Here is a 22100-nt window from a genome sequence, read left to right on the forward strand (position 1 = left end):
CTGACAATCTAAGAGAAGAATAATACCGGAGAAATACAGAGAGCAAGCAAATGAAGGAGGTGAGACATAGGAGGAGGACACAGCTCCTCTCTTCTAACTAACTGTGAGCCATTCAGATACACTGGGAAGATATTAGTGTGTCTCTGTAGGTGTTGATCAGAGGGTTGTGGCAGTGACATGCTTTGAGGGTCTGAGAGCATGGAGGACAGATGTCTGCCTTTGCGTCCAAAAGCACAGGGCTGGCAGGATCCTGAGGGGATGTTCCCCCATTGGGCATGTGAGGGAGGATGGTCACTCTACACAACGGCACCGATCTCAGCAGGCTGCCCTATGTACAGCTAACAAGGCGTCCTGTGCACAGGACAACAGAAAACAAACTGATCTTATTCCACTTACATGACGTTCAAAGAACAAGTAAGACAAATGAATACAACTAGGTGAAGAGGCTTTTGTATTTCCAGCAGGGGATCAATCTTATTCCCTCTCCCTGCTGACAGCAGTGGGAAGCGGTGTAGAAACTGATACTGATCTCAGAGGACAGGAAGAAAAAAAAATATTCAAAGCCACAATTTTCACTTTCAACCTCCCCCAATCCCCTCGCACAGCTCTCTCCTACACCTCCCTTCACCTAATATGCTGGTACTGTGTGACCAAAATTTGAGTGACTGATTTTGAATCAAAAGTTCAGGTTTTATTCTACCTCTAGAAAATATAAACTTTACATCAGAAAAATAGTTTATAACCAGAATCTTCTGCAACACTTTATGCCTTTAAGGTTCTCAGAAATAACAGTAGGAATACATGAAACTCCATGGGTATATCCTTTCATCTACATATAAGCATTCCCCTTAAAATACATTTACTGAAAATTAACATGACTTTCTAAAGGCTGATGCCAAAAAGTATTGATCTTATGCTGATGTTTTACTACCAATGCAGGAAAAGTTAAAAGAAGCTTCTCTGCCTGATGCAGAAATTGAAGAACAATTTCCTACACCACATTAACAGTTATAATCCTATGCGCTTGTAATTTATTAATTTTTCAGTATTCTACCTGAAAGAAAGGAAGAGAAGGCTGTCAATTTAATCAAATTAGGGTAAGGCAACTTTGAATTCATTATAACTTCTAGACATCAGATATGGTGTTGGAAAGCACTTTTTTGTACTTTTTTTTCCTTCATATTTATTTCTTCTGTGTTTTACTGCTTTTTTAGCAGTGAAGAAAAAAGTTCATTTTCTAGTGATATCATGAAGGCACTAAGTCTACTTCAGCTTCCTCTAGCTAATCAATTTCAGTCCTAGTGAACAAAATTCATTATAGTAAGGTAGATTACATACTGGTTAGGATTCAATCCAAAACCTATTTGAATTCCAATAATATAACAAAACCTAATCAACCTTCCACAGATCCAAAAAAATAAAAGGTCATTTTTAACCAAGACAAGATAGATATCGTTCTGAAAAGGGAAGGTGCCTATATTTCCAATCATTCGACACTACCGTCACATGCAGAGCGCTGATTAGTACCCGTACCCTGTTTGCCAGGAGTCTTCTGTTAAATAGCTGGAAAGAGACCATTCCTGCCCAGAAATACAACCTGTCAAACATAGTAAGTGGGAGTAACAAATGATCAGAGGGACAGGTGCTCAATCTGTGATTTGCCTCCTGTACCACTGCATGACAAAGATTGCATAGCAGGAGCAAAACGAGTGAGATGATGTTACAGTATTTCTAAATAGCACAACTTATTTCTCGAAAACTACTCTTACCAGAGTTAATAAAGACTTTCAGTTCTTCATAGGACAATATCAAACTGGGATCAAGTTAATAGGAGGGAACTTGCCCATGCCATGCAACTATTGTCACTATTATATCAGAGTTTCAGAAAGTATCATGATCTTAAAACTATGCCTTTGCTTTTTTGTGAATCACTAGCTTGGAGGAGGCTTGGGGAACAGCAGCAACATTATCTTTCTGAAAACCGCTCCACTGAAAATGGTCCAGATGCAGTCAGAAAGCTCCAAGGATTATCAGGAGTATGCGTTGTGGCCAGACGGACTCACCATGCGAGAATCACCCACAGGAAGATGGCAGGGTTTCAACAGGCACTACTGCAGCCCTGAGGCAGTAGTAGCAGCCTAGGGCTGCTCCCCATGAACATATGCGACTTGCCAATTAAAAGCTGTTTTCATACCTAATCCCCATGGAAGTCTTCTGTGTATGGGTTCAGGAAGAAAAAAGATCATTTCTAAGTAAGTATGGAGAGACTTAAAATGAATAATATACTAAGATAAAACTATAATTAGAGCATTTAACAGTCATGCTTTCTTTCATATTGCATAGGAAACTTTCAAGACCTGCTTGAGCACCAGGTAATATTGTAAGACATGACTTAGCCCTGATCTTTTCAAGCAATGAAAGATTTTGGTATGTTAGCAGACTACTTGACACAATGCAATGAGAGAGGATTAGTTTCTCATAAATGTTCCGACAAGGCAGTAATCCCAGTGAATGAATTATGATTTAGGATTTTTTCTGTTCATTTAGAACACTTTTTTTAAAGTAAATAGCTGTTTTTCAAGCCACTCAAAAAAATATTTATCTTTAAAATTAACACATGATTGAGTTTTATTATCTTTCTTTTTTATACTTTATATGTCTATTTTTCATATTTCAATAGAATAATAGTATTTTATTTCAAAACACAGCGTTTTTAAAAGTTACCCTGAAAATGGATTTCTATCTATTTGAAGAATAAAAAAAAAAAACAACTTGAAAAGAAAAAGCCTTTAAAACAGCCCAAATCGCCAATCAAATAATGTCTGAATAAAAGAAATCTCCAATAGCTACATTTGTTATTACAGAGGTTCTTTTGCTGGGGTTGAAAAAGTAAAACATTAGTACAAGCACTGGCACAAAGTGCCCTCTGAAGACTGCTCAGCTCAGGAACAAGCCAAAACCACTGTGGTGCAATTGTAGTGAGGAAAGAAGGACAAAAACCCCTTCAGCTGCCTTTCTACTGGTAACAATAGAGGTTGTTATTTATTTCAGGTTTAGCTCAAGTAACTTTTCAAAAAAGATTTCCCTTCAGCATTGTTAATTACTGTAACTACTCCTCTAACCATTATTCAGGTTATAAGAATCGTTTCTGCCACCAAAATAAACTGTTACTTAATTGGTCAGTGAACAAATCACAGCATTATATCTCTTTTAGCAGCTGGACAGCAAAGAAGCGATATGGTTGCCACTGTGTGTGCCGGATGCTTTATCAATCTCACACACAGCAATGAGCATCCTCATAAAGTGGAAAGGACAAGTAGATTAAGAAAACCTGTTAAGCAAATCGCTGCTCCATAGCTTGTGCTGTAGACTTGTGCATTTGGAGATGTATCTGAGCCATTTGACTGAGGAACCATTACTCCATGGCTCCACAAAGATCAGCTGTGCAAGTCCTATCTGTAGCTATATTCCCTGGAAAATCTGTGATCTGTGCTTCCTAAGAAAGTTACATTGAATCTTCCAGGTTTTATTTTTATAATCACTATTTTTATTTTGAATGAACTAGGACTTGTGTGGAAGCAAAGGAGAGATGTGATCTCGCTACCCTCAGACTATCTTTCAGACTCATAAGGGTTTCAGACGAACAGTGGAGGCATTTCTTGCAAACCAGCACAGAAGGACATAAGTGCACTGTGTGCATGCTTCTGAGAAAAACAGCTCACCACTGTGAGGGGAGCATGAGGCAGGCCCCTGCCTCCAGTTGAGTGGCAACTCAGCCCAGCTGGCCTGGCCTGCTTCTCAAGTCATCTGCCACTTCCAACCCATAGTTTACCAAGCTGTGGCCAAATCTTGAAATGACACAAAACACTTCTGCACCATGTTAGTGTTTTGTATGGGAAGTGAGGTGAGGGAAGGGGGATTAAAGTTTCCCATTCCCAGAGCAGCCTTTGTCCTCCCACAGGAGGAGGCTCAAGGAGAACCTGAGGGCACACCAACCCAGCCTGGTACCTCTTCAGAGTCCCATGCACATGTTAGTCCAGGCTTTAGGCAATCAGCATTGTCATAAAAAGCACGCACGCTTACAGATGGCATTCATTGTCAGTTCCACCAAGATGGATAAAGCCTGGCTAGAGAGTGGACCTGGTAACAATATAATGATACATCAAGGATATCTGAGCTGCTGCTGCCCTTGCCAAACTCCTCCAACATGTAACTGAGGGCTGGCTCCTTTCAGAGCTTCACAATTTGGTATGTTTTGCTAGCACTTTATTTTTTTTTCCCATTGAAACAGAGAGAGATGGAAGGAACAATGCAAAAATAAATGTCAAGGGGGTTGGGGTGGAAACAGGATAGACAAAGGTAAGGTCAATTCTTCTCCTCAATTATTTGAATACTATTGATATTTAATATTCTGGCCTCAATCCCTGGTTACAAATTCCTGTTTGAAAAAAAAAAGGCCAATACAAAAAGCAAAAGATTTGGAAATAGTTTTCCTTTCAATCTCTCTATCTCCAATTTACTGCCTATTTCACCCAGAAAATCTATTTCTGGTTTTCCCAGCCTTTGTATACACTGCTGCTGCTTCCCTTTTACCATGGTTGTCTTACCCCTTTCTAGACAAAACTCTTAGGGGCCACAGATGGTTGAATTATGGAGGAACTTGTCACTTGTCCTTCCTACTCCCATGATGGCTAATATGTCTGACTGTGTTAGCTGTTGTTTCAGAATTATAGCATTAAAGCTACAGGCACTTGGCTGTTATTTTTTAGAGAAATTTTCTTATTTATATTATGATTTAGTCATAAATACTATAGTGGCATGTTTTCAAAGGCAGTAACTTGCCACTAAGAAATTGTATATATTGATTGTCTGACACTAAACATTTAGAATCTTGGACTGTTATCACAAGAGAACCATAAAAACCTGATGCTTTCATTGTTCTGCAAAAATTGTTTCATCTTACCATCTATTACACATACCCAGCAGATTTCAACTCAGTCAGGAGACTAAAAATGCCCAATTAGCTAAGAAAAACTGTTTTCCAAGTATATACTCATATGATTTCCACAAAGGCTATACCATTATGTCATAAAAAGGAACAGCATCAAATAAGTTTTCATGAATAATTTTCTTCTGAAACATTTTAAATCCACTACCACCTTTGAGACAAACATTCATGTATTGTTCCACAAAATTCTCACGCTGCGTGTTAGTTTAGAAAGTAACTTATCCCACAAATGAAACCAGTAAAAAATGTTATTGGATCCCATTATAGCTGAAAAGATGTAACTGAAAACTTTACTCTAAACCAGTAATGTACACAAACTCCAGTTCCAGAGTGTTCAAGGTAATATATAAATGCTCCTAAAGTATAGAAGTAGTCAAATTAACATGTATGCATATTTTTTTGGCATCAATGATTTTCAAGCTCACTATGGGGATATTTTCAGCTTTATTTCAGTTCCTTAGTGTGGACCATGACCTATTTCCAATCCAGTTCTGTTATTATAAGAAGTATTGTGGCCACAGCAGCAACACAGAACTCTTCCTTTCTTTTTTTTTTCTTTTTAATGAGAACATTTTCTTTAAGAATTAACTTCATTAAAAAGACTATCAAAATCTTTCCTTCCTAGTATGTTACATTTCAATTAATTTTCAAATGATGCATCTGATGCTGCAAGTGCTTGCTTCTCAGCACTTCTCTTTGCCCTAGACCTCACAATTGGAGATGACATGGCATATCCCTAGCAACACCAATGGGGTGCATTATTACATCCATTCTATTCTTTTAATACCCCACTAAAACCAAAGCATATTACAAAATAATGGCTTCCTCCTCAAACACAATTTTACAAAAATTACACTGCTTGTCTGTTAGGAAAGGCATACCTAAACCAGTTCCTGTCTTGGGCAAACGCCTGGGACAACTACAGTGTGGCAAGTGTGCAGGGGACCAGCACAATACTGGCATGACTGGCGAAACCCAGCATTATCATCCTGACCAGATTTACAAGTAGTGGCAGGATACTGACTGGCAGCAGGCCAGTGAAGTGCACCATTTTATAAGATGTGGTAAGATATACTGGCCTTGTTCAGTGGACCGTTTGGAGAAGTGGTGTTACAGGAGCACACAGATGGCAATTTCAGTGCATACCAACAAAAGGCTGAAGATTGCATTATTAAATCAAATCTATACAGACTGATCATGACACTGTTCTGAGCTATGTTCCCCATTATGTACTAAAATAAAAGACAGTTTCATACACCCCAGATCTCATTAACCCTTTAGCCAGTGAAATTCAATCCCATATAATTTGGATTTACTATACCTCACTAAACTGTTGGCAGTGTCAGGATCTTGTGCCGTTACTGTGCCAACAGCAGTCCCAATCTTTGCATTTTCATAAACTTCCATGACATAGGAAGGCATAGTGAAGAGCGGAGGTTCATCCACATCACCAACAATGATCTTCAACATTGTTACATCTTTGAATGGTCCCAAGTGTGAAAAGCGGAAATCAAGGTGAGTGTTTGCTCCTTCTATATTAAGTGTATATGATTTCTTTTTTTCATAGTTGAGTGGCTGTTGGCAGAAAAAAAGATTTATCAACGACTTTCTATACTTAAGTTTAGGCTGCTAGCAAGCTAACTACATCTTTTCCGCTCAAATTAAACCACATTTCTTCATGCTGCTGGAAAGAAAATATTCTGTGATATTCTGGCAGCCACTGCCATACCTTGCAAGTAGAAGGGTACACATGAAGCAGGATGGATTCAGGTTTTCTCTAGAACAGAATTGTGGGCAAGGTACCAGTTTTGGAAGAACTCAGGATTTAGAATGAGCCTCAGATTCTTCTTCCATGATAATGTAAAGTGTCTGGATTTTAACACCTTTTGATTTTTATTGGTCAATGCTAAACTCTGAAAAAAAGGTAGAGACTGATATATCCCAAATTAAATTAATTCCTATCTTCAATTAACAAGTTTAATAGACAGTGATAGGGATACTAAAATTCTTTTGAGCATCTCTTCTTTTAAATGCTCAACTGAAAAACGCAACTCCTTGCAGGAAAACACTCAGTTATCATAACAGACAGGAACTTAAATGTCTAAGAATAGCCTAAACACGTGCTTGTGTGCTTTTCTAATCAGAAAGGGTGCATCCCTGTATTCCAGACATTTTCTTTTTAATTCTTCACCAGCAACAATGACAGAGATGACTGATAAATCTATTACTACCAAACAAAAAAAAAGAGTATATGATGCATATCTGTTATGAGCAGGGAAATATGAAATAGTAATTTGCATTGCTCTGCAGCATATATATTATAAGATTAAACAAGTTTACAATAGGATTGCAAATTGCAGCTATGATGCCTTTTTGGAAAATTAACTTTTGACAATGACTGGATTAGGTTGTATTGGAAGATCAATTTCTCCTAGAAAACACATGAGGAATAAAACAGTCTTGCTTTCTTTCTTTTATGTAGTTATTCAATCAGACAATACCAACTTTTTTTTTGGTCTAAAAATACAAGAATAATCCATTCAGATAATCAGAAAATGCTGACATTTCAACCATAGACAAAGTAAGCAAAGCAAGCCCTGCGATATTCCAAATCATTGAACAACTCAGAAGTCCAGTTGTTACATCACTTTTCCTTTTAATTAAATATTTAAAAACTTAAATCTGGTTGCCATTTGAATTTACAGAACTGTATTTTGCTGGGTTTCCACTTAAACACTGTGCATGTGTTAAAATTGACATTTATCTTACATTTGAAGAACAAATTGGGCCCCCATTTATATAGCCTGTTTAATCCTGTGCTAAGAAATTTGCTCATAGACTCATCTATTATTTCAGGTTATCTGAGATGTTTACCAGTAGGAGGTTTTTGGTCTCCTCTTTTTTTTATATATAATCTATTCATTGTAATATTCATCTTAAAATATCTAAGCTATTCTAATTCAGCAAGAGTTTGGGCATAAAAAAGATATATATATATATATATATATATATACAATGATAAATATATTTACAAAGAAAATATTTTAACCATCTCATTAGATTCACAATAGGACTCATTTAAGTCCAAATAGCCAGAGAGATGTCACTTTGTCCTGTCTGACCCCTTGCTCTCTCCAAGAGAAGCAAATATTCTTGTAAAGATGTTCACTTGTAATGTATAAAACCTAAGTTTAAATGCTCTGTCTTTTTAGCTGTAGCTATGAAAGGCAGCATTTCTCTGTCTCTCTAGAAATTTAGATCATTTCTAGATTTACTTGACATTGTCCCAACACTGAAGATCATTACCTATTTCCTGGAAAGAAAAAAAAATTAAATTTTAGATGGACTTAAACATAATTTTGTTCATGGATCTTATTTTCTCAAAGAACAGTTTCTTTCCATGATAATTATCCACATATCTTCAGTTTGTATTCATTGGTTACTATGGTTTTCGTGCAAAACTGAAAATACTAAATGTAGCTCAAGTGACCACTCACAGGGCTAACTGGAAAATACTGCTGTTCATTATACTGCAGTTTGTGTTTCTAATATCAGACTCCCAAAAGGAATAGCAGAATTTTATAGGATGTAATGTTTCATAAGCATTTCCAGTCTTATTATACAAAATGGAAGAGACATGGGCTGTTCAGACCATTTTTTTCTGGAAAGTCTGGATGATACTTGCTGACTTGAGGTCAGGAAAGTTCTAGCATACTTCTCTGAAAGTCACAAGAAGAGGGGAACGTGCTGACCAGTAATTCTCTGAAGGATCCAGAGAGTAATGGCTTTTACTGTGCCATTTTGTTTTGCTTTCCTCTAGTCTTCACTCAAACAAGGAATTGCATGAGGCAAAGGGGAAATCCTTGATGACAGTTTGCAATCAACCCTTTGTGACAGGATCTTTGAGACCAAAGTGTGGCTCCACAGGGCTTGTCAATAGGGGAGATAATGAAAGTACTGGATATTTTGGGTCAGCCTAAAATGAGACTAGAAAAGATTCCTTCCAGCATTCACAGACTTTGCATGCCTGTTGAACAGCCTTGCATGGAGGCACTGAGAAATTTTATTTTTGCACTAGAACCTCAAATAAGTCAAGTTTCAAATGGTTTAAGGAGGACTTAAGATCTTCGGGCACAGTAATATATTTAATTCTGGCTTTTCTGATGTGCCTACTGTACACTCCTCTAAAGGAGTATTACAGGACAAATCATTCCATTCTACTGTTATAGAAGGTACAGACATGTAATAAATGAAACAGAACCAATTCTGTTCTTAGTGGAGATGATCTGTTTTGTATAGGCTATTCAACTAATTCAGCTTCAAACGCAATCTAAATTAGAAGTAATTACAGCACACAGTACATAAAACACTTAGTAAACTCCACACAAGATCTGAGTTAAAAAACAATTAAAATAAGAGATCCCCTTTTTATACTGTACAAGGGGATATTATAACTTCTCAGAGGAAAGAATGGAGGTATTCCATACCAATTGGTGTAGCTTTAAGTGCTGAATTACTGCTCAACCGAAATACAACATTACCTAAGCAAAATGTAGCCCTTCTTGTCTTGATAGGAAAATGACTCAAATCACTGTCACGTGTATGTATAAGAACAGGCAACATATGCTTTTGTCATATTCTAAAACATAGTGAAAATTTCTCTTAAACCGCCAAAAATGGTAAGAAATGTGATTTTACGCTTTTTATGTATGGACTCTCTCATTTTGTTGCAAATTCTTCCTTTCTGCTTCATCAATATGCATAAATGTTGTATTTAAGCAGAAATACTCATGGTAAACTTCTGAACAGAGAACAATGCTTATTTTGAAGAAGAAATAACAGATTATGGCATTAGCTACATCAAGGCCACCAGGAAGTACATCCAGTGGTATAAAAAAGACAGAGTTTACATTTATGTGGCTGAAAGAGGTGGGTATTATACAACCTTGATAAAAAATACTGAATTTAAGCTTTTTAAGATACTGGGAGAGATAGGAGCCCTTTTTAAATCGTTATGAATTATAAAAATAACATTTCATTTAGTTACAAAACCTCAAATAAGATGTCACCTAAAACTTTACATACATACATATCTATTCAGATGCAAAAAATATTCTTTATGATAGTCTTTATTTATTCTCTTTTCCCACATTTTCTCTGGTTTTCAATTCTCCTACTGTTAATCAGGCCAAGAATACATATTACCAAATATGAATACAAATTCATTTTTATTTTTTAGGCTGTATGGGTATAATTGATGCCTACAAGATTAATCACAACAAATCCACAGAAGAATTGCTAACTGATGTCTGTTAGTCCAAGTGAAAACTGAAATCAAGAAATTATTTCTCTTTGTTGAAAAGATTTTTTAAAAAATATTACTTAAATACAATAACCCATCTCCCTGTGTTATTATAAAATTAAATCTAGTCATAGAATATTGGCATAAGTTGGCAGACACTTCAAGAAATGTTCACTATGAACTCAGTTCAGAGGACTTAATATGGAGATGAAATTATCTATGGAATTAGATTTGTGCATGGAATTCAGTAAAGAATGAAATTAGATGGCAAGAACACATTGTAATTAATAGTTTAAATAGACTGTAATAAATACAGGAAATTCATATACACGATAACTGTGTGATGGTTTGACCAGTTACATTTTGGGTCTTTATAAGCAAGTTGGTATTTACATTACACAGTGCACAACACTTGACCATTTAGATGCCAGCTGGCAAGTAAGTCAAAGAATAACAGTCTATGAAAACTGAATTATACATTGATTGTCACAGGTAAACTTTCTATGTCAAAATTCATGCAGTTTGGGGACAACAGTAAAACTTTCAGCCAAATTTTCCTTCTTTCAAAGCAATTTAACATGCAAAACCATTGTTCAGAAAAAACAAACCATCTTAATCAAAAATCCAGTAAGATTTAGTTTATTATAAATATTAGGTATGACCATTCAAAAAGCACAGAAGATTCAAATAACTCTTTCTTTCCTTGAATTTCTTTTCTCCCTGCCTTTCTTGCATAGATTTAACGTGTCTCAGGAAGCAATGTGGAGAAGCTTGCGCTGCTAAAGTTCATGGTTCAATAGGTTTACACAGTAAAACATCTTCATCATGTTATCTGCTTATTTAGCGTTCATCATTATATGTTAATTACATACACAGGGAACTCCCAATGTCTATTGCTTACCTTCTTCAGGGAAAGAATTCCTTCCCTTGTTTCTTTGTCAGTAGATATGGAGAACACCCCAGAGCCATCACCATTTATAATTGTGTACTTCATGTCTGCATTTGAACCAGTGTCTGCATCATTTGCTTTGATTTTGCCAACTGCTGATCCAACTTGAGCTGATTCAGGAACATACAGTTGATAATGTTCTGAGGGGAAAAAAAAACCCACAATGGCTTGGACATTTTCTAGCCAAACTAAATTAGAGAACTGTCATGTGCTTGATACAATTCTGAGTAAATGGAAGAGTTTTTCATATGCAAAACTGACAAATAAACTTATGAACTTATTTAGATTGCTGAAAGGATTTAAAAGGGAATTGTATTTTACTTGGGATGCCTTCATTTCTGATTCAAAATCCAAATTAGCTAACGCAGGATTTTGGTTTTCAGTTATTTTTGCTGTTCATCACATAACACAGAAATTAACTCTGAAGCTCACTTCACACCAGTATTTTTATAATATATATATAAACCAAAATGTATTTATTTTCACTAAGTTACCATCAAATGAGTAGTCAAAGGAGTACTTTTCAACTGGAAAATCTTTGTACGTTATATTTATAATTTGTTTTTCTGAAATCCGATCAGTTTTGCAACACTGAATCAACATTTTGCAACACTGAATCAACACACATTCTTTTTCTACAGAAAAATAGAATAAATCTTAATATTTTACCATTACCACTTTGTAGCATGTTTGTTGTGGCACAAAACCCTTTGCACACAAATTCTAACTGGCATGCACAGCAAGGGAAAATGAACATCATGGGTACATAAAAGTATTACACAATTGTGCCCATAAAAAGCATCCATAATAACTATGACCTCCTTTCAGTGTTTTTCTAACCTGTTAGGTTAATCATTAGAAAATTAAATACATTTTGGAAAGATAATTTTCTTATCTCTCTCCATCCTTTTGGATTAAATCTCCTAACACGTACAAAGTCGACTGGTGGACAGGAAGGTGCCACAAGGAGAAGTGGCAAACAGACACAATGTGATTACATAGACCTCAATTTCCATCTGAAACTAGGCCAGAAAGACAGCTCAAAGAAATTTTCTCCAGTAATGCTAGTATGGTAACACAGCAGGGATGCTAAAACCTACCAGCACTGAAAAGGAGAATACACACTCAACAGAAGGTGTGCACTTACCAACTGCTCCCCCTTCCAAATCCCTCCCCAACAACCTGCACACTTTACATCACAGCCCAACCACCAATGCAGAAAAGAAAAACTTCTGTTATTGCATATCTTCTGAAACTCTATAGAGTTTCTTCAGTATTCCTCTCAGGCATTCCGTGATAGTGAATGCCACAGTGCAACACTGAGGTGCAGGACAGTGGAACAGAAGATGCTACATATCCAAGCTACATGCTGTTAGAGTTTGCTGAGTTTAAACCAGCTAGCATGACTGCCGAGGTGCCTTTGGTAAGCACATAGAAAGAGAAAGACAAAATTTCAATTGAATTCAGATGGTAAACCTGCATTATGGCAGAAAACCACTATTTGTTGGATGGACTGAAGAAATTACAAATCTGCAGAACCTGCAACTGCAGAGGGAATGAATGTATCACTAAAATACAACTAACTAACTTTAGACACCTGTTAGAAAATAGAAGATTTTATTACAAATTTGTCTAATTCCTTGCAGAATGGTTCCTAAACCTATTTATAGCCTTGAATTGTTTTTGTACTACTAGGCCAAAATACTAATAAACAAATAGTAGCGTGAGAAGGATGGACAAATGCACTAAACTTTGTTAGTCCAAAAGGAAAGAGAGGTTTCCTAGGAAAACAGAAAATAAGTTACCATGCATTAGGGAAATCTCAAGGGAAACAAGAAAGGTCCAGCAGAACAAGAGAAAAAGTCTAATTTACCGTGTAACAAAGAAAATACTAACACTGATGTAACGATAAAATTACTTAGTAGTCGATTAAAACGTATAGTTAATTCTTTGATGCAATTCTTTGATATGTATATAAAATCCATTTTCACAAATTTCCAAATACATGCTCTGCTATGCATTCTTTTGCAATGCTTCGTGCTTACAGATGATGTCAACTGACACTTTCATATTGCTGGTTGCTTTATTTCATACATAAAATTATACTGATGGGATGAGATTAATTTTGGAATTTACTTATTGTTAAAATAAATGTGAAATGCAGTCTTTTGACACATTTGCTCTGACTAATGCATTCCAAAAAGGAAAAGGTTAGGCTGTAAAGATTATGTTATGTACAGGCCATAAAGAGTGTCTTATATAATCAAGCCACTTGAGAAACTGAAAGTGTTATAACCCACATGATAGGGTGAACTAATTAGAGACTTACAAATAGTCAAGCTAGTTCAAATATATCCACATGACACTACACTCTGCTTTATAATCACACTCCAAGTGTTAGCCATCTGTTTCAGAAAATTATTTTACTGATACCATCTCCAAACATTCTGAAATATTAAAACTTCAAGCAAAATAAATATTTGAAATCACTCATTAAATTAATATCTGTCAGTATTTGTAGAACTGAAATGTTTCCAAAAAATGGATGGAATGAAAAGAAAACTGTTAAAAAATAAAAACTCTTAGATGATAAGGTCAGAAATGTATCCCAACAAGTATGTAACCACTGCTTCACAGAGACAGCCTGAAGATGTCTCATACAGACACGAACTAAATAGATAATTAGAAACAATACTATCCGAAAACAACAAACACATAAGAGGATAAAATTCAGCAACATAAAGTTTAGATAAAATATATTATAGACATCTATTTAGACTAGTGGTGGAAATTGGACATGTTCCTACTAAACACTAAATCATTGTAAACTTTATTACTGGAACCAGCTAAAGGCTCAATTGAACATTTCCTTAGGCATTGAATAAATTTTGATAGGACATTAAAAACAATGTGGGATACATATACTGTGACTTTCTGATTCTTTATTGTAGACTATGAGCCTGTCTCAACCCTCTGAAAATTGGTTGGGAAGTTAGGAGCCCGAAGGATCAGATACCAGTCTGTAAGAAAACTATTTCAACAAATCTGCCTGAGTTAAACAGATTGTCCCTACACTCCCAGCATCATGGCCTTCCATGAGCTGTTGTAAAGCACAAATTTTCAGCAGTCTTAGGGATGCTCTAAATTGTTCTAGAGGAGCTGCCTGGTGGCTTATGGATCAAGATTCTGTAGAGGCTGACTTGGTTCTCAATTTTTATGTTAACATTCACTCAGATGCTTTCCATTTAATGTACTGCATAGGATAGTCATACCACTTTTCAGGACTTTCTGCTAATTGAAACATTGTTCAAACACATACAGGCAATCTTCATCTTTCTTTCAATAAACTACATGGTTTATCCATCATTATAGTACAGAAACAATTTATTGATCTGTAGAACAATTTACTTCTCATTTCAATTACCCTACAGGCAACCTATAATGCAGTGTTTTACTCTCAGAAAAGCAATTTCTCTGTCTGAATCTCTCAAAAAAAGAAGTATTACAGTATTTAATGCAACTCAATAAGCATGTTATTCACTTTATTTTATTCATTAATCTATATTACTGATAATTTTGACTTACTTTTCTGGGTTATAATGTCCTTTTGAGCAGTAGGAATTACCTTACTTAACAAAGGAAGGGAGGAGAAGCATAATACTGAATAGAGAAATAAGTAAATATTTGGCCAGCTTGTTATTTGTTTATCCAAGGTATAGATTTAGTAACATGAAGATAAATTAAACAAACTGCTTGGCGAGGAACTAACAGATCCATTAATTCATACATCACAGCTCATACACGGTTGTCTATCTCCTAGCAAACTGATAAACATTTCAACTGATTGCCTTAACATAAAAGACCACCATATCCTAAATGTATATCAAAGTGCTAAGTGAAGGAAGTTGCTTGAACCTACAACTAGCTAAATACTCAGCCATGAGCCAAACTGATAAGATACGGAGAATAAACAAACAGTGAGCCGGGCTCAAAGTCTGATGCACAAAATTCGGCTGGCAGCCAATTAACGGTAGTTTTTCAGGAATGAAAACTGTGGCCAAAACTATTTAATGTCTCAATTAATGACTTGAATGATGGGTTGCATGTACTCACAGCAAGTGAGTGGACAATACCAACTTGGGAAAACGTGGCCAGTATGCTGGAGGGCAGGGCTGCTGTTCAAAGGGACTGGGACAGGCTGGAGAAATGGGCTGGCAGGAACCTCTCGGCACTCAGTGAAGGCACCGTGGAAGGAATAATGCCATTCACCAGCAGATGCTCAGGGCCAGCCGCCTGTAAAGTGGCTTTGCAGAAAGGGCCCTGAAAAGGACCTTTCAAACCCTGATTAGACAAAGCCCTTCGCAGCTTGATCTAACTGAACGTGCTTTAGGCAGGGCTTTGGGTCAGATGACCTTTTGGAGGTCCCACATGAATCTATGTTTCTGTCATTCATGAAGTTATGTCTCACGTTTTACTGCCAGCCAGCTTTGATAAAACTAAAGTGAAGCTCCAACTGTGGACAGTGCTCAATCTTGCTTGGTGGCTTTCTACTATAAAGTCTTCATTCACAGAGCTGCTTGTTTTTGTTACAGGCAATAGATTATTCTGGATTTCTCTTTTGAGACTGCAAGTTTTTTAGAAGTCCATTTCTCACAGTATGCCTTGGACATTTGTTAAGTCTTTACTGTGCTTATTTTTAATATAATAAAACCAATTTTAATCCATTGTCATTATGAATATAGTATCTTTTACAATTCCAGAAGCTCAGTCAATTTTATATCTACCGTTTTTGTTCTGAGTATTCTTTTTGATGACAACATACCTTTTATACAGCTAAACTAAGGAACACATTTTTAAGATGTGTGTTTGGCTTATTCTTCTTCCCTGCCAAAATAACAATGTTTTTGCACTTTCTAAAAATATTTGAAGTGTAAATGAAGTTATTTCTTATTTGCAAATGTGACACTAAAATAATTGTAAAAACTCAAGACATTTTGCTTGCCTAGAAACTCCAAAGAACATAACCCTCTTGGGTCCATTTAGGAAAGAACATTCTTCTTAGATGCAACAGACTTCTTTGGCTGGCAGAAGACTAGTGCATCCCCATGCCCCTGCTTTTCACATCTCAGTGCAACCCAGGAGTTATGTTTGTGATTAAGATTATAATCAGTGATGAGTCAAATTCATGTTCCATACAACTTTGCCTTTACGGACAGTAACTAAAAGCACCTGAGAACTTTCTGACTAATTCTCAAAGATCAAAAGTATTCTGACTTCTTGTAAAAAGTAGGAAGTTTATGCTACTAATGGGTAAAATCAGAAACAGGGTTTCCTAGATTTTCAGATTCAGTACTTTCCTGTAGGTATTGAATATCCAAATACACATTTTCTATGCAAAAGGCATGGGAAAAACAACATATACACTCCATAATCATCACTAATGAGCAACTTAATTGTTGTGCATGAACTGTAGCAGTCTCTAGAGCTGTGCTGTGTTGAGCATGTTCTATGCCATCTAAAGGGGCTAAATCAGGCAGCTTGGGCCAGCAGAGAGCAATAGCAACACCTGTAAAAGGGATACGCTCCATTTGGACTGTGTTTTTGTTGTTTATTTGCTTGTTTTGCCCTGGCATTAGCACAGCTAGGATTGTGCTCCCATTTCAGTTTAGCTTCATAAAGGACATGAAAATGAAGGCAGTTCTGAAGAACCCTTAAAATGAAGTCATCCTGCTCCAAATTCTCCACACAGTAAACAAACAAAAAAATCAAACTACTCACCTCATTGCCAAAACCATTACTGCCTCATTCAGAAGACTTATACAACATTTTTTTTCCTAACTAGAATCGAGAGTATTTTAAAATTATTTTGATATGTATGATATATGCAATGAATAATACACCTTGTACATAGAAATCCTCATAGACAATACCCAATTAAAAAAAAACCCACAACAGTTGTAGACTCCATCCTACTGTAGGAGTAAAGCTGATGCACATAGCTGGCATTAAATCTCAGTATACAGAACACAAATTTTCTACAAATATTTAGTCAGACTTTGACATAAATATATTTTTGTCCCTCCGAGTTTCTCTTCAGATTTGAACTCCATAAACAATTCTGTGATCAAGTTTTATTGTCATGTTAAAGAAGAGTTTTTAAATCTGACACTTAAATACTCTTGAAAAGTATTACATTTATTTCCTTTAATTTTTACAGTAAAAATCTGATTACAGGAATCACACTTACGCTGCTCAAGGAACAGAATATCATGAGACTTCCTATGTGATCAAATGCTGTTAAATAACTTATGTTGGATTTCAGTGATAAATGAAACAATTTGGTAGCTTTCACTTCAAATATTGTGCAAGTATGAGAACATATCAACCTTCTCACAAAGAAACAGAATAAGAAGACAATTAAACAAGTCACTTTACACAGTATTTTCCAGTCTATGGAAGCATGCACTCAAAGTTACATATACTTTATTTCTTATCTCTTAACTCTTTTTGGTACTTAATGAATATCATAATCTCTTAAGTAATGCATTCCTCATTTCACGCGTCCATCTCCTTAAGCATACCATAGGTGAATAATTGATTCTAGCACATTAGAAAGATACAACATAAGAGAAATTTTAGAAAATCACTGAGATCCCTGAGCCTTGTTCCTTTTCCCACTCTATTTCATCAGGACTTTATTGATGTTTGCTTTTTAAACAGCCTGTTGTCCTTGTGCAGCAACCTGGCTAGGCAGATGATTCTAAGTACTTCTGGAGAATCAAAAAGGCACCATATTTCTCTTACATTTAAGACTAACAGCTGTTGTCTCATGGCCTGATACATTCAAGTCACACACCTTCACCAGGTAATACAAGCATATAACAGCATTTTTCCCCTTTACATGCACTCCTGGCTGTCACAGTCAGAAGGAAACTCATGTTCTGAAAACTGACAGAAATGGAAGCTTGCTAGCTCATATTTACCTGCCCCATGTTCAGTTTCTGATGTGACACTTTAGCCGTTTATAAACAAAGAGCAATTAAGGTCAGAGGGCTTGGAGATTTACTTGTGATGATTCTCTGTAAAGGCAGAAAATCAGTATACTGAACATCAACTATACTCAGAAAGGAAATATCTCTCACTGGCCATTCACTTTGGAACCTGAGCATGCACTTTACAAACATTACTAATTGAAAAAAATCTCTGCCTTTAACAACATGAGAGAAGCAAAATACTTGTTAGCACCACAATTATGCTGTGTGACTATTATGCAAATAGGTACTATAACCAATTCTTTAACGAAGAAAACAGCTTCTAAAATGTATGCAGCCCATGAAATGCATTGACAGATTTTTACAGCAACCTTAAACACAGTCCTAACAACATTCTTAACAAAAGAAAATCTTGCTACCATTCTTTCCTGACACAAATAACTAAAACCTGATATATGTAGACACCATTATAATTTTAAAAGTCTATACTGAAATACTCTTTACTTCTGATCAGCACTAACAGCCAGAATTTCTAGGTTACAAGTAATTATTTCTACGTCTTTTTTATATCAAAGTCCCCCTGTTATTTAAGATTTCCTAATAATACAATAAGATGTTCTGGATTAATCTTTCTGTCTCAAGTTAGCTGAGATTAGCATGTTGGGTAAGAATTCAGATTTGCAGAAAGCTCTCAGTATTAACCAGAGGTATTTTAAGAGCACAGCAAAAGGAATCCTCTTTGAATAAACAGCTCTTAAATTTTCTCATGGGAGTCTATCCTTTCAATCTCATTATGTTGACTCAATTTCACAACAATACTAAAAAGAAGCTACATTTAATTTTTAAGTAGTACCTGGTTTGGACATAAAATATAATATAGGCTGCTGTATTTCTTATCACCTAGAAATATCTAATTTCCTGTCATTTCCCCTGGCATGTGCAGATATGTTACTCATTTTATCTTTTAATGAGATATTAGTAACTGCCTTTCAGTAGATTGATCATGCACACCAGGCTCATCCTGTCTACTATTTACACAAAGAGCTGTTTCTGAAGTCAGCGTTGTCTAACTGCTAGGAAGGAAAAGTGATCCTCCCTAAATCTTACAGATGAAAAAAATAATCAAATAATATCATAATAATCCATATTTCTTTAGACATTCTGGAACACATGTTAAATGATAAAAATTGTTGGTAACAGGTAAACTAAAGTTCTAGGAAAGCATATCCTAAACTGTGAACCACAGGTGGAAACAAAACAGTAAATATGGTAGTACAAAAAAATCTGTGGAGCATCAGGAGTGAGAAAAATAAGAATAAATAAAATTTCCAGGATGTTAACTTCACTTTTGAAGAAAAGGAATAAAGTTATATGCAGGAATATATCTTCTGATGAACAAAATATTAGAGTTCTATGCAAATCTGGCTTTAAATCAACTTTCTACATTTCCCTCTAGACTGATTTAAGGTCTTACTAAAAGATCTAAGCATCTCTTCAGCAATAATTGATACATGGGACTATTCCATTGCAATACATTTTACCTGTAGTGTATTATAGCCAGTAGCTATTGGGAATAGTCACAAAGGTAAAAGTGTAGTGTGAAATATGAAAAAGGCATCCCTCTGATTATAATGAAAAAACTCAATCTTATTAAATAGGCAACATTTAAATGTAGAACAATTTATAGAATTAAGTGCTTCCTAATACTCCCCGGACACTGGATTGTTGCTGGACTCATCATTATCACATAAGGGACACAATGAACAGGAAATTAGATTAGCATCTATGAACAAAATCTAATTTACAAAGGTGCAGTTGACCAGATGTCAGCAATCTTAACCCAAACCAGTTATTAAGCACTTTGCTTGTTTTGTTTTAAATCTGAGTTTTCTGAGGACACACAACTTCTGTAATCTTTTTAATTCAGTAATCTCCAGTAATTTTTAATCCCTGTCCAATTTCAAGCAAATCTAACAAAGAGTCCCCAAAGACATTATGACTCTACAAGCACCTTACCAATTACTCGTTGAATAGAGGAGAAAGACCTGCTAAAAGAAAATCAGAGAAAATTCCACTTTATTTATTTAATTTGGCAGTAGCCAAGTGGTCATTCAGAGGCACATAGCTCTGGACTGGTCACTAGGAGGACAGGACAGTCTACAGTTCATGGCAGTGGGGAGTCAGAGGATGCTGATGGTTACGTATGGTGATGATAGGAACTGGATATACTATATGGAACTGGGATATGGAAAGGACCATATTGGAGTATAAATTCCAAAAGAAAATGAACAGCAGGTACCTTTGCACTTAATTAGCTAATGAGTTATATTAACACTGCTAGATAGTCAACACCTTACTAGCACAAAACAGGAGTTGAGGTCTACTTCTGGGATGTGAGCTTACTTTTTCAGAACTAACTGGAGTATCTTCATACAACATTCCTTTTAAACATGGCTGTGTACTTTTCATACAATGACATTGTAAAAAGTGGGGTCAAACTAATTACGCACATACATAATTCCACATCATGTCTATACACTGCTATGAAACAACCAAGCCTCAACAACCAAGCTTCATAAAAAAATATTTTAAGCCATTACTTGTATTTAAATTCTGCTTTATCATAACGAACTGAGCTAGATGTAACAAACAACAAAATTACAAATAAGGTATCAAGGAAATTATTTCCTTGTAAAATTCAGCTCTATACACAAGAACTACAGATCTCTTACACACTGTCCAGAGTGTAATCGTTAGTACTTGATGCACAAAACATATCAGCGGAAGCACCTGCTTAGTGTGATTATCTTGATGCAATCAGAATCTATTCATCCTAAACAAAGCAAAACATGCAAAATCTATTCATCCTAAATGACGCCAGAGAGAATTAATGAAAGAAAACTATACAGAAAATTCTGATGTAAGTCAAGGCTATTAACAGTGTCATCAGTGGATGGAACATTTTCTGTCGGGTTACTGAAATAAATTTATGGCTATGAAATTAGGACCCTCAGCCACCAACCAAGTGAATCCATCAGTGGTAAAACTAACAAGAAGTGAGAGATACTGATTATTGAAAAGCAAAATCTTCCCATGCAGAGCACTGTCTGTCAGCTTACATTAAATAGATCGTTCATTTATAACTTGACTCTCTAAATAAAAGAAATTTGTGATGATGAAGAAAAGAAATCAGTATTGTACAAGATGCGCTGAAGTAACTGATAAGCAAAATGTATTTAAGGTTTCAGGTTATTCTCCTGCTGAATTCACAACCCCTTGCCTACTTCTGAGACATACTACTGTGTTTCGCAAGAATTTTTCAGCTATGTTTCCTATTCCAGATATTATTATTATCATGTATTTCAGAACTGCAATTCTCAGACTGATAAAATTATGCCGTAATGTTTCATATCCTTCCTCCTAGACTTTCCGATATTTTGGAAAACTGTAGCTCTTTTGTAAGTAATTTCTTTGAAAGAGTCAGCTATGTTTAAAGTGAATACAGGAAAAAACCACACTGAATTAATTTAAGCAGACATATTTACAAGCTCTATTTCTAAGTTTTAAATAGAATTTTAAAGGGTTTCTTTAAGGGGGACAAATCCTGCATACCTTACTCCATAGGCACCTCCAATGAACACTGATCTACCAAAGCCAGAAAGGTATGACCTTTTAAATTTATACAATAAAGCGTATTTCTAAATAAAACAAATAATAAAAGCATCAATTAGATGTGTTTGCCAGCATGTTCTTAAGGAAAGTACTGATAGAGTTAAGAGTCAGATTCAAAACTCACAAGTATGGTAATGGAGAAGCGGAAACTAACGAAAAGTCTGCGGTTTAGCTGAG

General features: G+C 35.7%; 1 protein-coding gene across 3 annotated transcripts in view; it reads right to left on the reverse strand.

Annotated features, from left to right (window-relative positions):
* The window catches only part of CDH18 (cadherin 18), a 168032-nt gene that overhangs the window by 43784 nt on the left and 102148 nt on the right, over window positions 1-22100 (reverse strand). For all 3 annotated transcript variants that reach the window (XM_086469061.1, XM_086469060.1, XM_086469062.1), the window contains 2 exons: window positions 11212-11399; window positions 6330-6583 (listed from right to left, as the gene is read on the reverse strand). In XM_086469061.1, coding sequence (XP_086325187.1) covers window positions 6330-6583; window positions 11212-11399 — 442 coding nt within the window. The remainder of the gene's footprint in view (window positions 1-6329; window positions 6584-11211; window positions 11400-22100) is intronic.

Source organism: Leptosomus discolor, chromosome 8 (assembly GCF_034619465.1).
Source record: "Leptosomus discolor isolate bLepDis1 chromosome 8, bLepDis1.hap2, whole genome shotgun sequence".
NCBI classification, from domain to species: Eukaryota; Metazoa; Chordata; class Aves; order Leptosomiformes; family Leptosomidae; genus Leptosomus; species Leptosomus discolor.